General features: G+C 42.4%; 1 protein-coding gene across 1 annotated transcript in view; it reads right to left on the bottom strand.

Annotated features, from left to right (window-relative positions):
- The window catches only part of atrnl1b (attractin-like 1b), a 143,122-nt gene that overhangs the window by 81,884 nt on the left and 44,072 nt on the right, over positions 1-17,166 (bottom strand). Inside the window, exons 9-16 of the mRNA XM_061230943.1 lie at positions 16,814-16,997; positions 15,672-15,826; positions 12,670-12,754; positions 11,966-12,177; positions 8,444-8,559; positions 7,688-7,820; positions 2,741-2,928; positions 1,198-1,411 (exon numbers count right to left, since the gene is read on the bottom strand). Coding sequence (XP_061086927.1) covers positions 1,198-1,411; positions 2,741-2,928; positions 7,688-7,820; positions 8,444-8,559; positions 11,966-12,177; positions 12,670-12,754; positions 15,672-15,826; positions 16,814-16,997 — 1,287 coding nt within the window. The remainder of the gene's footprint in view (positions 1-1,197; positions 1,412-2,740; positions 2,929-7,687; positions 7,821-8,443; positions 8,560-11,965; positions 12,178-12,669; positions 12,755-15,671; positions 15,827-16,813; positions 16,998-17,166) is intronic.

The following is a 17,166-nucleotide window of genomic DNA, read 5'->3' as shown; positions in this document are numbered from 1 at the left end:
GTTGCTTGCTGAAATAGAGGTACGTAGTCTTTGAGAGAATTTTTACAAATGCAGTATTAAGATTAGGTTCAATGTCTTGTATGCTCATAACCAAAAGTTACATAGAAATTATAAATATAGTACGAAGGATTAAAAAAGACGCATTCCCAAAATGTACTAAATAAAATTCCAGTGGGAAATTTCCATGAAAAAATAAAAAATGTACCAAAATGTGACCCACACTCTCCCACCGACTATGCTCAGAACCCAAACTAACCTAGTTTGGGTTAATGTAGGAGTAGACAACAGAGCTTGACTGAAGTTAATTAGGATTCAAATCTTTTACTGAGCGTGTCTGGTGTATGCATGACCCAAACAGTGCACTGCAAGAGTAGTCCCATGTTACATTGTTTAGTAGCTGAAACCTGATTCTGCTCAAAAAATACTTTTTTCTCAGAATGTTTACCTCATACGTTTCAGAATCTACATTATGATCTTATTAGCACCTAATTCTCTTCCCCAGCATGGAGCACCATTATCACTGACACCTCAGTCAGTACTTAGGAAAGAGAAAGAGGTAGAGAGGTAGAGAGGTGTGTGTGTGTGTGTGTGTTTTTGTTTTGTGCCCGGGTTTTGTGTTTTAACACTAGGACAACGGGAGTGATAATTTGACTGCTTTTGGAATAGTGAGGCTTGGTATCTCCGAGCAGGTGTGTCGCACTGTAGACTCATTTCATGGCTTTTCCTAAATCTGTCATAATATACCTGGCCATATTTTACAATGTCAAAAGTTACTTTCTGGAAATGAAATATCACAATAACAGCGAAAGTGAGCATCCCATCCCCTACCCCACTTCACCGCACAGTACGCAAATTAGTGCCCTTAATACCAAGATGGTTTTAGGGGAGTTGAGTTTTAGTGGAGCTGAGTTTTACAGTGCTGGGCTGTTAGACGGAATTGTGTTTTCGGACAAGGGCATTATGTATTAGGCTGTTCTGTTAACAGAGAGAGTTGTGTTTCAGGTTGTTGGAGTGTTAGCAGAACTTGCATTTTAGCCTGTGGTGCTATTGAGGGGTTGTGTTTTGTAGTGCTGGCCTGTGTTTTAGGCTGTTGGGTAATGGAGTTGCGTTCTGAGATGCTGGGTCCCGAGGAGAGCCGTGTTTTTAAATGTTTGGTTCGTGTTTTAGCCCGCGGCGTCGCGTTGGGCCGCGCCTCACCGACAGGTTTTTCGCAGATGAGCCCATCGGTGGTGGCGGTGCAGGGGTTGGCCTTCAGGCCCGACACCTCGGCCCGGTCCAGGTACGCGCAGAACCCCGAATCGCTGGGCTCGCCCGGCAGCCACTGCAGGGAGGTGTTGGTGAAAGGGGACGAGTCCTCCCAGCCCCAGTAAGACACGTTGATCTTCCTCAGCCCTACCCACGGGGAGATCTTCTACAGGGGAGAGCACACCGAAAATACAGCAAAGTAAAAAAATAATAGCACTTTTGAGACTTTTATCCAAGCTGATTAGACTAAGAAGGGGACAATTCCCCCTCGAGCAATGGTGTACTACAATGGCGCCTGAACCACCAACTCTCTGGGTCCCATTCATGTACCTTAATCACGAGGCCACAGACTATCCCCCACAAAACGCACAGATCACACCACAAGCCCAACAAGCTTTGTTCTCTAAGACCCAGAGAACCGCTGACACATCCTGGTCTACATTAAAGCCTATGTAACCATTAAAATACATAATTGTTTTGGATTCAAATACTTTTCTACACTTTACTGCACTGTCTGGTGCCTATGAAATACTCTCAAATAGTGCAAACCGCACCTTCTGGTCCTTCTCGGTTGGCTCGATTGCACCTGGCAACATCATTCGAGCACAGAAAATGATTTGAATCAGAAACAATTACATATTTAACCTGGTGTGCAGTTGCTGGATGGAGGTACAACTAACAATTCTAGATTTCCCAACAAGAGGAAAGGAAAGTAAAGTGAAAGATTTTAAATTGTATTTCTCACTACTTGCTGGGTTCACGGCACCAAGAGTAGAGAATCAATAAATGGATTTGGGGGGGAACAACAAAAGGCAGCACTGGAAACTATCGATATTTCAGAAAGACTTGAAATATGGAATTGAACCTGCCCCTCTGACCTCTGCCCTCTCCAGACACAAAAGGCCCAGATAGTAAGTGAGAACAGGCAATTTTCTGGTAGTATTTTCACTTCTTTGCAGTACAAGCCAAGCCAGGGCACACTGGCCGATTAGTCCTCCATACAGGGTGAACAAAATGGACTCTCCAAAAAGGCAGAGCTCAGCTCCAGTGAGTACAATATAATTGAACTTTTCCCAAACTTCTCCCACACAAATGATAGATGTCTCAACAACAGCGCACAAGGCAAATTGGTACTTGCGCTTTTAGAATTCTGCGGGATTAAGTTTAACAGTTTAATTACAGTTCACCGTAATAGATTTGAAATGATTATATAGCAATAGCAACAATCCATGGCTAACCATCTGTTTGAAGATTTATGCATAAGGCCTGAAGCTGAGTGGATTGATTTCTGGAATAATTCACATTTGTATCCTTTCGTTTCCAGACAGGGACAGTGTAAGAGCTGCATGTACCTTTGCTGTCACTGTTTATACTCCAAACAGGAACACACAAATGCATGTATGCACACACAAACACAAGTACACACGCATGCACTGACACGCACACGCACACGCACACGCATGCACTGACACACTGGAGCAGCAAGCCGACTCACCTTCTCCTGCAGCTCGAACTTCTGCAGCTCCTCCAGGACAAAGTCCACCTGCTTGGCGCTGGTCAGCGAGGCGATGCTGCCGTCCAGGTTCTTGCAGTAGTGCTGCGCGTTGTCGTAGCTCTCCCGGCTGGAGTTTATCCGCAGGCAGGCCTCGCCCACGCGGTTCCAGCCGTCCCCACAGAGGTGGGCTGCAAGCAGGCAGGAAAGAACAGTTCAGCCACTGTACTGGAAAGTGGGCCAGCCTGTAGCCTAGTGGCTAAGGGGCATGACTGGGACCTGGAAGGTCCCATCATAGCCACGATAAAACGCATGCAGCTTCTGGGCCTTTGAGCAAGGCCCTTAAACCCACATTGCTCCAGAGGGGGCTGTCCCCTGTTTAGTCAACTGTAAGTCGCTTTGGGTAAAAGCCTCAGATAAATAACTAATGTAATGAAATGTAAATAACACATCAAAGCAATCACTGCAAATATACACTCACCCAGCACTTTATTAGGTATTCATTACTTATTTCTTAAGACTTCTACTGCTGTAGCCTATCCACTTAAGAGTTATGATGAGTTGTGTGTTCAGAGATGCGCTTCTGCATACCGCTCTTGTAATGTGTGGTTATTTGCATTACTTCACCTTCCTGTCAGCTGGCCATTCTCTTGACGTCTCATTACAAGGCGTGCCTGTCTGCAGAACTGCTACTCACTGGATTTTTTTTTTTTTTTTTTTCCACCATTCTTTGTAAACTCTAGAGACTAGGAGGCCCAGGAGATCTGCAGTTTCTGAGATACTGAAACCACCCTGTCTGCCACCAACAATCATTCCACGGTCAAAGTCACTTAGATCACATTTTTCCCCCATTCTGATGGTTGATGACCTGTATCTACATGATTGTATGCATTGCACTGCTGCCACACTAATTGGCTGATTAGATAATCGCATGAATAAGTTGGTGTAATGAAGTAAAAATGTTCCTAATAAAGTGCTCGATGAGTGTACAGTACGCTAAGTGAAGATGCTTTCAAAAATAATGACATTAACCATTTCTAAAGAAATGCAGAAAACAAAAAAATAAGCATCTGACCAAATTTATAAAATAAGAATAATAGGGTACCTAACACCTTTGCACAGTACCACACTTTCATTTCACAGATCTGTGTTATCCAATTGAAATATGAAAAACCAGAGAAAGTTTCATTTGATAAGGTAGAAAGAACAGATGGAGGAGCGAAAGGGAGGTGGGGGAAGGTGGAGCTATCGATGAGTAGGTGAGATGTCTCGTGGTGGAATCATCTGACATCAAACAGCGCTCTCTCTTTATAATACAAATGATGCAGATACTTCTGTTTTCATAGTATTGTTATGGCAGAACACATGAACATAGACAGAATAACTTTCTCCCGAGGGAAAGCAGCCAACGTTAATGAAACTTGAATCCGAGCAAGATATCCAAACATATTTTCAAGAATGTGCCTGTAAAAACGAAGTGGCCAAAATGAAACATTTAGATAAATGACATAGGCACATAAAATTCAACAAATAATATTATAGACAGTGAGGAACCATCTTAAAATGAACACGTTCTACATTTTGGTAATAGAAGAGATTCTTAAAGTAGAAAGATTATGAAATTTTTATTTTCCCATCTTTGTTGTTGTACAAAGTGACAGAATAAGGCTCACAGGAGATGAGAGATCCTGTAATACTCTCCCAGTCATGTTTGGATAAATATTTCATCTCAATTCTAATTAATTGTTATCTAATTTATTCAAGAGATGGCAGCCTCAATAGAAAAAATGCTTGTGTGTTGCGTTTGTGTACACACAATTGAACTTTTAGTTCTTAAGTTTTAAATATGATTTTTGGAAAGCAGCCGTTATCTTAACAAAGCATCTTTTATACAAGAGATACTTAAGCGAAGACACAACTACACTTTCACTAAAATTATCAAGTACAATTCCAAATGCTATCCATGTTATCCAACAGTAATTCATGAAACATGCTGCAGTGTGTGCATGGCAGTACTCTCTATGTCCAGTTGAGCTATGATGCATCTATCATACTAAATGCGTTGATTTTTTTAGCTACTGAGCTAAATAAATTTTTAGACCTTTAGCCACGAAGATGATGACAAATTCATTGAGATGCATGCATTCATCTTACGAGCTAGTGAGTCGTATGAAATCATATTTATCAGCTTTTGAACTCTTTTTGAAATTTGGCAGTAACACAACTGACTAGACTGGTAGGTAGCAAGAAACTAGCTAGCAGTCTTAATCCATTTTTAAGCGTATTATTCAACATGCCAGTCTGCCATATTAGTATCTCATTGATAGCCAGCTAATTGACTAAAATTGGCTGGCTAGATACCATCCTGTAAGCCTAATTATTTTTACGCATATCATTAGCGTAAAAAACTGGATATTTATCATCCAGTAATCAGTGATGGAAACATAATTACCTAATTACTGTTTACAATTATCTGGTCAAGCATGTACTGTATCTTTTAACTTGCCATTTTACAGGGTTAATAAAAATAAACCTGAACTTTCAAAGAGTACATGAATTTTGGAATTTAATTGCCTCCGTCTCCTCCAGGTCTCCAAACTGCAAGGGGGATGCTAATAGTGCAACAAGCCAACTCCCCTGACTTATATCTGCCTCCTACGGTATTGGGACAGACTCATTATTGGGTCTGGCACACTCCACAACAAGACTTGGGTGAGGAAAGGTGTGGGGCATAGGGTTGCAGCCCTTCAATACTGATATTCTCTGGAGAACTCATTTGCGTTTCATGTGTAGGAATTATGAAATGAAAAATATTTAGCAGCATGAATGATTTGCGGGATTTATTTTGAGCCGATGTGTGGGATCGTGCTAAAATATGCACCGTTCTCACAATCCAGCGGTGAAACTCGAGCCCTAAAGCTTAGAGGCCTCCGCTTAAACCTTTCTCTATGCGCGCTCTGGGTGAGAGCTTCCGCTGAATGCCTACTGTAAATGCAAATGCAATAAAAATATTACGGTGTATATAAAGCCGCTCCTTAAGATAGAGGCCTGCACTCTCTCTCAAACACTAAATGAGCCTGTTCGAGAGAGATACCTGCGCCTACAGCACTAATGAGCGATAATAATGATAATACGAAGTTAATCTGTAAATAAAGCACACTGGATTATGTCATAACCTGAAACCAGACACGGTCAGCCGTTCTAACAAACACACCCTCATCCTCATTCTGAACCAGTCAGGCTATCGGGCTTTTCTGCGACACAACCCAGGCGTCTTCTCGTAAACAACACCAAAACAATCCTAACTGACCCACTTCTCACTTGCATTCTACAAAAGGCTTGTTTTTGTTTGTGTTTCTGTATTAATATTAAAAATACATCACATACCAGCTGTAAACCCACTTCTAAGCTCCCCAGATTTCCACAGGGGTAATGTTACGTGACCATTAAATTATGTATCCAACGCTCGCATCATTACTTTAATGGAAAATTGGGCTTAGGATACTAATGGGTAGTCTAGAAAAAAGCCCCCGAAACAGAAAGACTATGAAAAAAAAAAAAAACAACAACCAAAAGTAGAGACAAACACACGCGTGCGCGCGCACACACACACACGCGCACGCACACACACACACACACACACACACACACAGATATACCCACATACGTACAGACACATAGTCATTCAGTCACAGTCACAGCCATTCACAGAATTGATGAACATACTGCATAGATATAAATATCAGTATTAGCATATTCGTGGGAGGACTTTGTAAACAACTCGGGTGACAAACTACTTCATGCTTGAAACAGTAAGGGCAACCATGGGTGGTTCTTCCTGTTCCAAGCACTGTGCACAGAGGGGCCCCACAGCCTGGTAATGAATCTGGTCCGCACGTGTGCCGACTGTAGCCAGCAGCCCTGCAAGGCGACACCTACAGAACAGTCTGTATGAATTTGGACAGTTGGCACAATTTCTGTTCTTTTGGCTCCATAGTCCAGCACACTGGATTTGAATTGAAACAATAAATGCGAGGTTAAAGTACAGACTGTCACCTTTAATTTGAGGGTGTTTGCATCCGTATCGGATGCTGTGTGTAGGAATCGCATCCCTTTTCATACATAGTTCCCCCCATTTTAGGGGACTAAAAGTAATTGGGACGGTTGGCTTTTCAGCTGCTTCTCAATAGTTAAGTGTATTCAATCTCTTCTGTAGTGCAGGTACAAGAAAGCATTCAGTATCTAGTCTTGATTCAAGGCTTTCGAAGCAGGCCTTTCGGGTCTGTTATTGACGTTTGTCACAGGCACAGGCACAGGCCAAACAACAGGCTTACCAAAATAAACAGTTGGGAACATCATTCCAAACATCATCACAGAGCCAGAAGAACAGAAATTGTACTAAACTGTCTAAATACATACGGACTGCACTGTAATTGGTGCAAGCATCACCCAGTGAGGGAGGGTTTCAGCCAGCCAGAAAGGCAACGTCTTTTCCAGACCTGGTTCAAATACATAATTGTTTTGGATTGAAAGACTTTTCTGTGCTCGACTGATCTTGCCTGGTGCATTTGAAGCAACCAAGACAACTAGAAGGTTTGGAGTATTTCATAGGTTCCAGTACCCCCGACAAGCTTGGTAAAAGTATTTAAATCCTAAGCATATTAGACCCAGGTCTGGCCAGTAATGACTGGGAAATACGTAATTGGTGCTAGCATCACCCAATGAGGGAGGGTTCCAGCCTGCCAGGATGGTGATGTGTCGTTGCACACGGGCCCCCCCTTCCGATCAAACAGACGTGGTTCCCCTGCTGAGCTGCAGGTGGAGCGAACTCCTCAGACTCTTGTCTGTGAGAGCCTGACTTGTTGGAAGCATATTGAAGAGGAAAAATGAAACGCTGAAACTTTCCATAGATAACAATATTGAAATCTTTTGTTGCATAGCTTGTCTCACCAGGCAGGGCGTGGCACTCCTGCTGTTGAGGATCCCATTGGCAGTTGAGATTGAGAGCGCAGGCCCGGCAGGTAGCTAGCCGGATGCACACCTGCTCCTTCCTCACGTGACACTTGCTGAAGTTCTTAACTGACTGCAAGTGAAAGAGAGGGAGAGAGAGAAAGAGAGAGAGAAGACCATTTATACCAAGAAGGCTCTGCAACAGCCATCTCACAACCTCCACTGGCACCAAAATACAGTAAGGTTTGTAAATATTTGGAAAGTGCTGCAATTTTAAAGACCTGTAATTCCCACACAGTGCACTCGACGTGGATGTACATACGCTCATATTAAAGCTGCCAGTCTGTAATTTGAGGGCATTTAGATCCATACAGAGTGAATTGCATAAGAATTACAGCCCTTAAATTGGGTCACTGTCCAAATACTTACGGACCTCACTGTACCAACAACTCACTTTGCTCCAAGACACTTAACAAGCTGTTCGGTGCCCCATGAACCACGCCCATACACTGTACTCATATGTTCCCCAGTAAAGATTACTAAGACAGTAATAACATTGTGTTTGAACCCAATTAGCCAGTACCCCAACAAAATGTTCCTGTCCTCACCACCCCCATTTCAAGAAAGAAGGCCCTATTTAAACAACATTTTCTCTTCAGTCTAAACTAAGCTAGGTGGAATCATAACAGAGCTACAGGTCACATTGAGACATGTCATGTACTGGTTCTCTGTGGCTCCCCCTGCTGGCAGGCTCACCAAAGTGCAGTTGCTGGAGTTGGAGATGCATTTTTTATCATCGCACCACTGGCAGCCGTTAGTGTTGGACGTGCAACTGGAGCAGTCGGAGTACCTGTAGCACCTCTCGTCCGCTGCTACTAGGACAGAAGCAGAGAAAGATGGGGGGGAGAGAGAGAGAGAGATAGAGAGGTAGAGAGACAGAGAGCAAGGAAGAGGGAGAGTGGAAAAGGAAGAAAGAGTCACAGATGAAGAGAAATGGAAGGGCAGAGAGAGGGAAGGAGAGAGTCCAGTCAAAATATAAGGTAGACCGCACTCTATTTCATTACCTAATTGCATGGACCAAGAAATAAACAGTGCGAACGTTTTGGCCTCAGCCTTCGTCAGCGTATCCAGGAGAGAGTCCAGACAATGAAATCCAGACAATGAAATCAGGAAGCCATTCAGAGCACAAAACCAAAGCTGTTCCCCCAGATTCAGCTCTGTAAGACCAGGTTACACAGTGGGCATCTGCCCGGTGCAATAAGGCCGTCATTCACACTGGTCACAATTACGCCTAACTGGCCTCTGCTGCTCGTCATATAAAAAGCACTGCGGTTAAAATGCCAAACCAGAGCGGTCGGTTCCCAGACCGAGAGGATTTAAACAGTATAGCTGTGCCCTGTCCGTTTGTCTGGCTGAGGGTGCTTATTTGCCTGGCTGCCTTGACTGTCTGTCTGCCTCCTGCAGATAAGGATGCAGAGTAATGGATTACTGAGATCAGACTAATCAGCCAATCGACTTTTTCTCTTTTCTGTTTATTGTTGTTTAAACACACCATTGAAACCTCTCAATGCAGATTAATCACAGACCATCGCTGGAGCTCAATGGTGCAATGGTAGAGGATTACTCAAAATGGAGGGCTGATTTTTATTTTTTTTTAGCTTTCAGTGTCCAAATGGATACGTCTCTGCATGTGTTTGTTTAGAGAAAATTTACGATGTCCGTATGAAAGGCTGCTGAATGGGTCAAAAGCATTTGGGGGGGCCTATAACAGGGTCCTCGCTGTTATTCAAAGTCATGCTGTCCTTCAGGAACTCACAGACTTATCTGATCATCAGAACAATTGTACACTCAGTGAGCACTTTGTTAGGTATTCAGCTTATATTTTAGACTTCTGCGCATTGTGTGTTCATTTCTTCCCCATTCTGGTCTGAAAACCCGCGGAACCTCTTGACTATGTGAGCATGCTTTTATGCATTTAGTTGCTGTCACTTGATTGGCTGATTAAATATTTACATTAATAATGTGTAATGGTGTAATAATGTGCTCATTGAGTGTATATCAAGGTTTACGCACACGGGGGGGATCAAAACACTTTCAGTTGCCCAATTAATTTCTGGATGGATTTCTGTTCTTGCTTACAAGTGTGGAGATCAGTCATATTAAGAAAAACGGAATATTATCAAAGGCTACTTTGAATTATTCTCCTCAGCCTCGTTGCAACGTTCCTTTATGTTTTTGATTTCTTTAAATGTGAGCTTAACTAAGTGAGGCCACAAAATACCACAATGCATAGAATGTTAGTTAGAGAGGCAGGCTGTTATTCATCCCTGCCTGGCATGAAAGCTAAGTTGGAAAGTTTAGAAGTTTCAGTGGCGCTATAGCACAGAGGTGTGGCAGGGCACTCAATATGAAACACAGGATGTTTTAAATCTTGCAATTGTCGATGGTCTTTGGCAAGGAGGCTTTACAGAAGACTGCTCTCCTTTGAGAGACTATTTCATCACCAGCATTCCCTCCACTAACGGGCGCCAGCCTCATCACTCCCATCATGCACCTCTGCTGTATCTGTAGGGGTGGAAGGGGGGGTCTGCAGGTTGAGTCAGAAAATAATAAAAGGGAAAAAAATCAAACAAATTGTTTTGCCTCCTGGTCTAACCGTGTCCCACTTACCGAATTCAGAGAGCAGACAAGAACAAGCGCTAGTGCAGAAAGGATTATGCAAATGATTAACGCAACAGCTCATTCTCTCAGTGTCAAGACTAGTGCAGTTGTCGCTGGGAGAGCAATAAGAGGATTAAACCAGGCAGGGTTAATGGTGCCATGCGGTCAAGATTTCAGCTGGCACTTCCAGGAACAGTCAAAACCTGAAACCAGGATTGAACCGTCTACTGGTTCAGGTGGAACTCCAGGTAGTCAAGTCTTATGTATATGAAAGGGCATCTCTCCATTAAATGTTGATGGTACATCATTAATAAATACTTATAGGTACCATCATTCATGGATAACAAGCTTACAGGTACTATATTTAATGGATATAGAGTACTGTGCAAAAGTTTTTAAAGAGTAGTGAACAGTTAAAAACTAAAGCTAATCAAATCAATATTTGTTGTGGCCACCCATTGCCAAAAACTGCATCAATTCTCCTAGGTACACCTTCCTGCAGTTTTATAAGAAAATTGACTGGTAGGTTCAAACATATTGAAAAACTTCAGTTCTTCTGCAGACTTTGGCTGTTTCGCTTGCCTCCTGGCTCTCCATTTAATCCTAGGCAGCCTTAATCAAGTTTTTATCTGAAAACTTAATGTGTTACTTTATTGAACAAAATACAAAAGATATGTTAAAGGTTTTGGAAAATGAAAATCTCAAATTTGCCCTTTGCATGTGTTTCTACAGACACACTAATGCAGAATTCAAGAAATATGAAAATTAATATTTTAAAAATATGTAAGCTGCATAATACTTCGTCACAGTACCATCAGCTTAGAGGTACCATCATTAATGGATAAAAGAGCTTACAGGTACAAATACGGACAGGTGGAATCATTTAAACACACCCTGGCTCCTGAAAGTATTCAGACCCCTTCATCCCCACACATTATTGTGTTGTATATTTCATTTTAAAGGGATAAATTTGCTATTTTTGCCCATCAATCTAGACCCAATAACCCACATTGACAAAGTGAAAACATGTTTTTAGAAATGTTTGCAAATGGATAAAAAAATCTAAAACTAAAATATCTAATTTACATAAAGTAAGTATTAAATTTACATCTTCCATTTCCATAGAAGCAGATTGAAAAGGAGTGGTACTCCCTCTGAACCCAATGCAGGCATTATAGGCTAAATGACGACTAGCGCTTGATGAGGCAAAGAATGCAAATGGATTAGCGACAGCTGCACAGTGTGAACACTATGTGAGAGAGTTGGGACACTCCTGATCAGTGCAGACGATTATTATATTATATTATATTATATTATATTATATTATATTATATATAATATCACTTGTTATTTAGTTGATCGTTTTATCCAAAGTGACTTACAGACTAAGCAGGGAATAATCCCTTCTGGAAAAATGGCTTAAGGGCCTTGCTGATGGCCTCATTCTGGCTACACCGGGGCTTGGACCACCAACCGGGTCCGAGTCATGTACGTTATCAACTAGGCTACAGGCTGCATGGGGTATATTCCCTGCAGTTTTCAGTTTATATACACACACACTTGCATATGCCATTTCTAATGCATACGCACCAACCTGAGTATAGACGGCACACTTACAGACTTTTGCGGGGCAGAACGTGGAGGGGAGGCTGCCGTTGGTGTGGCCGGGGTCCCAGGAGACGCAGCGGCTGCTGCTCCAGACGCAGCGAACGGCGGGGCCCGGGCGCAGGCACGCCTCCTCAGAGCGGAAGGCGTCGCAGCTGGGAGGCCGGTACACCAGCACGTCATTCAGCAAAACACTGGAGAACCCTCCAAACAAGTACATCGACCTGCAGTCACAATGACAGCCAAAAACAACAGATATCAGTCAACAGGCGCCGCACAATAATAATACTACTACTACTACTACTACTACTACTACTACTACTACTACTACGAATAATAATAACAATAATAATAATAATATCAATAATAATAATAATAATATCAATAACAATAATAATAAAATTCAGTGCAATCTCTAATGGCCATTTGTAATTACTGTATCATAGTTCTTTTTCAGGTCCTCATTTTACAATAAAATAGACATGGAACATACAGAATAAAAACTAAAACCAACAACTAAATACTAAGATAATACACAGATAACAGTGCAGTAGTATATACAAAAGACACATAGTAGTTGGCACAAACCATCATAAAGAGACAGAAAATTAACTATTTCATGACAAACAATTATAGAAGTAGAGTATACTGGTGTGATAAACATAGCAAATTGTAGAATGCCGCCATTGTAACCCGGTCTATCATACTGCTCTCACCCATTACTGACGACCGCAGAGTGACCGAAGCGGTTCACGTCACGGTGAAGGTTGGGCTTCGGCAATACCTTCCACTCGTCGCAGGCTGGGAGAGATGAACCGTAACATTAGCACCACACAACCACAACCAGTGCAACACAAACACAACTAATACACAACACAAACAAAACGAACGACCAACCTGCAGCCTGGATCGGCTAAATGACCTGTCACCATCGACCGCAGGGTATTGTTTGCCAACAAGATGGTTGTCAGCGAGATATTTATCTCTGTGTGTTCTGGCAAGGTAACATTTATTTGTTGGCAGAGCGGTATTCAGCAAAAGAGTTGTCTTTTTCTGGCAGCGTAGCATGTATTTGCTAGTTGAACAGTGCATTTGCCAGCAGGGTGGTATGTATTCATTGGCTGGCCAAATGAGTGAATTTGAATTTTTGGCAGGGCTTATTTGTTGGCAGAGTGGTGCATATTTTCATGCGTGCTGGCCATCTTTTGTATCTAGCAAATGAAATTTGATACCAATCAGGCAGCCATGATGACAGCCGTCACAGTGATAAAGAGCAAGTGAATGGCAGTGCCGGATATGAGCTTCCAGAGTGCAGATGAGTTATCAGAGCGTCTGATCCTGACACACGTATTGGAAATACCACACTACACCTCACAGTCCGAACAAGCAGGGAATACCACACTACAGCTCACAGTCAGAACAACCAAAAAATACCACACTACAGCTCACAGTCAGAACAACCAGGAAATACCACACTACAGCCCTACGGCTTAGTCAGAAACAGTCAGAATTTCAAAATCACAGCACCTATGGCTGAGCCAGAAATAAGAAGAATAAGAAGGAGAGAGAAGAGGGGGGCATTTAATGAATGTTTTCATTGAAGATGTTACTCATATTAGAGTCTTCAATTCAACTGAAGACTAAGCAGAACGTATTGAACTGGAGGGTGAAAGGTTCCTTTCAAGCAGTTTCAGTTTCATGGTTTCATTCGAGCAGGTTAATATTTTCCATTTAAGCCATTTTGAATTGGCAGCCAAAATGTTGACGATGAGGAAAAACAGAAGTAACACGTAAATTTAATTGTCGGTTAAAAATACACACTTTTCTTAATCACCGAACCCCCGCAAGTAAACACGCATGCTCAGACAGGGCACACAGGGGTACACAGCTGGTGTTCCTCAAACAAGCCTCCTCTCAGAGAGCAAACACAATACATCCCTCCCTCTGGCTCCAGTCCTGGGGAAGACGAGGCCTCTCACGTCAGACTGATGCTCCTAAAACCTCGTCCCATCCAAGAGAAGCGGCTGAGAAGGATTAGCAATAAAAACGGTGACATTTCTCGAGCGAGCGCGCTTCCAGGTACACAGACAATCCAAATAGACACCACTAATAAAAAAGAAAAATCATATTGCAGATAAACGATTTGCAAAAGCAAATCCATCCATCCAGGAGACATTAAGTACGCGTAAATAAATAGCCTGCAGCTTTCATCGAGAAGACATTAACTACAGAAGATGTAGCCTCTGGCTAACGGACGTTGCGAGCCAGCAAACGGTTTTGTTTTCCTTCCGTTAGCTGCCGGGATGTTTCGCAAGGATTTTGATGAGAAGCTATGTAGTAGATGAATGCCAAATTGTTTGATTTAAGAGGACAAATAAAGCAGTGGTCAAAGCATTACACTGCAGAGAAAATACCAATCTGTGATTCAGTTGCTGTGCCGTCCAGATCTTGTACAAACAGGAAATGTCAGATTCTAAAGTTGGAAATGTTAGATCTGAGGTTTATAAAGCCCAGTTTTACTATTCATCTAATGTAAATGGCAGCGATGAACCCTGATCAGTTTACACAGCAAAATGGTGCTGATCACTCACAACTGAGACAGGACTAAAGACTACTTGTTTTCTGCCAATATGAAATCAAGCTTCAGAAATGTTATGGTATGGACATCTCACATAAGGATATTAATTATGCACATTAAATGCCAACATTTAAAAATGTTCCATACTTTTTATGGCTATTAATAAAAAGATCTGATTACTCTATTGAGACCAAACGCAAAACCACACTTGCTAAATCCTTAAAACCAAGTAATATACAACCACCCATGGTCTCATCTAGGCCATCTAAAATGTTCCGACACCATGCAAAATCCTTTCTTGGTCAAAGTTAGAGCAGAATGATTGGATCATGAGAAGTCTAGGGGTCTAGTTTGTATGACACTAGCAATGGACCAACAGTATAGGAGAAATAGAGTATGTATTGATTAATCAAAGTTTTAATGTGTTTTGTTTTTTATTTGTTTTGTAAAAGTACTCAGCATTAGATATTAAAGTACTTAGCATTTTTAGGACAGTGCAAATTGTAGAATATGCCATCTTCACTAAACTATATGACTGTCTCGCAGAATTAGGTCAGCTGCCAAATCATCATATTTTACATCAGTGTGAGATGGATTATTCATCTTCACACATTAGTTCAAGAGGGGTTACTCATTTTTAATCATTAGTTCAAGAGGTTCAACTCATTTTTACTTAAGTAAATATAAAACATTTAAAAAAATTAAACAAATTCATTCAAGAGGGGTTACCCAATTTTTACTATTTGTTTTAAGATCATCTTAATTCATCTTTACTCATTAGTCGAAGAGGAGTTACTAATTTCAAAACATTAGTGTGGGAGGGGTAACTCATCTTCACACATTAGTTTAACAAGGGTAACTCATCTTAACACAATAATGTGAGAGGGGTTTACTCATCTTTACACATTCGCAGGGCTGCCAACATTGGTCAGTTACGCCTGTAACGATTATGAACCAATATAGCTTTGTCCTGTGAGTCAATTCATAATTACCAGCATAATTACCAGCAACTCTTCAGATGCATTTGTGTACCATGAGAGCGTGAGACAGAGCAAATAAGCGCGTGTCACACCAAAAGCGTGAGAGTTGGCAACCCCGCATTAGCGTGAGAGGGGGTTAGTTGTGACCGGCCGCACGCACCGATATCATAAGCCAGGAAGTCCGAGGAGAAGCACTTGGCCCCGTTGCTTAGTGATGTGTCGTTGTGGGTGTTTCCCCCGAAGACGAGCATGACGCCGCTGAGGAGGACGGCGGAGTGGAGGTACCGTGCCAAACCGCTCTCTCTCAGGATCGTCCTACACAACACAGAGAGACGGTTACACACACACACTTATGTCTGCTTCACACACTCAGCGATCACTTCATTAGGTAGACCCGTACACCAGCTGGTTAATGCAAATACTTAATCAACCAATCACATGGCAGCAACTAAATGCATAAAAGCTTGCAAACGTGGTCAAGAGGTTCAGCTGTTGTTCAGACCTAATGTCAGAACGGGGAATAAATGTGATGTAAGTGAGTTTGACCGTGGAATGATTGTTGGTGGCAGACAGGATGACTATGAGTATTTGAGTATCTCAGAAACTGCTGATCTCCTGGTATTATCATGCACAATGGTTTCTAGAGTTTGCAGAGAATGGTGCGAACAACAAAAAATATCCAGTGAGCAGCAGTTCTGCAGGCAGAAACGCCTTGTTAATGAGAGAGGTCAGTGGAGAAGAGCCAGACTGGTCAAAACTGACAGGAAGTTGATTAGACAGCCAGATGGAACACTGAAATAGGCTATGCCAGGTTCTGCCGCGTTTCAAAAAATGTAAACGTCAGCTGTTTGGCATCTTGTTACCATAGAGACAACAAAACCGTGATAAATGCAAAACGCTGTGCGACATTTGTCATACAACACTTGTCGCAAGAGTTGTGCGACAAAGTGTAAGTCAGGCCTTATGCACAGACTATTACTATATACAGATGCATACACTCACACTATAGACACAGATACAACATGCACAAACGCTTTTTCATGACTATATAGACATACACTCGTACAATATATACAAATATGCACAGTGCCTCATCCATCTATATTGCATGATTTCATTTCTGTTATTTATTTGTGCGACTAGGTATCTGTGTGACACAGGTTGTTGCTGTAATATAGCAAGCACTCTCATGAGAAAGTCAACCTACCAAGCATAAATACAGGATTAAATATATATATATATTACAATCCCTTACTTTAAACCCAGTTATTGGGTCTTTCCCAGGGCCCGCGCAGGACTCACCACGTGCGTGAGCGCACCTCGTAGCGGTACAGGTCGTCCACCAGGCCGTACTTGCTCCCCGGCAGGGCCTTGTAGCCCCCGTGCACGTACACCGACCTGGTCATGCGGTCGTATACGCTGCTGTGACCGTACCCGCCCTGGGCGCTGGCTCCGTTCGTCTCGGGGACCAGCCACGTGTTCGTCTCTGAGGAGTGGAACGAGCACGCACACACACACACACACACACACACACACACACACAGAGTTGACATTTTAGTACACCCCCTAGCAAAACTCAGAGCAGCCCTGTTTCAATGTACAGGGGGCAGCCTGTAGCCTAGTGGCTAAGGTACATGACTGGGACCCAGAAGGTT

The sequence above is a fragment of the Conger conger genome, chromosome 2 (assembly GCF_963514075.1).
Source record: "Conger conger chromosome 2, fConCon1.1, whole genome shotgun sequence".
In the NCBI taxonomy this organism is placed as follows: domain Eukaryota; kingdom Metazoa; phylum Chordata; class Actinopteri; order Anguilliformes; family Congridae; genus Conger; species Conger conger.
This window is presented reverse-complemented; position numbering and strand designations above follow the sequence as displayed.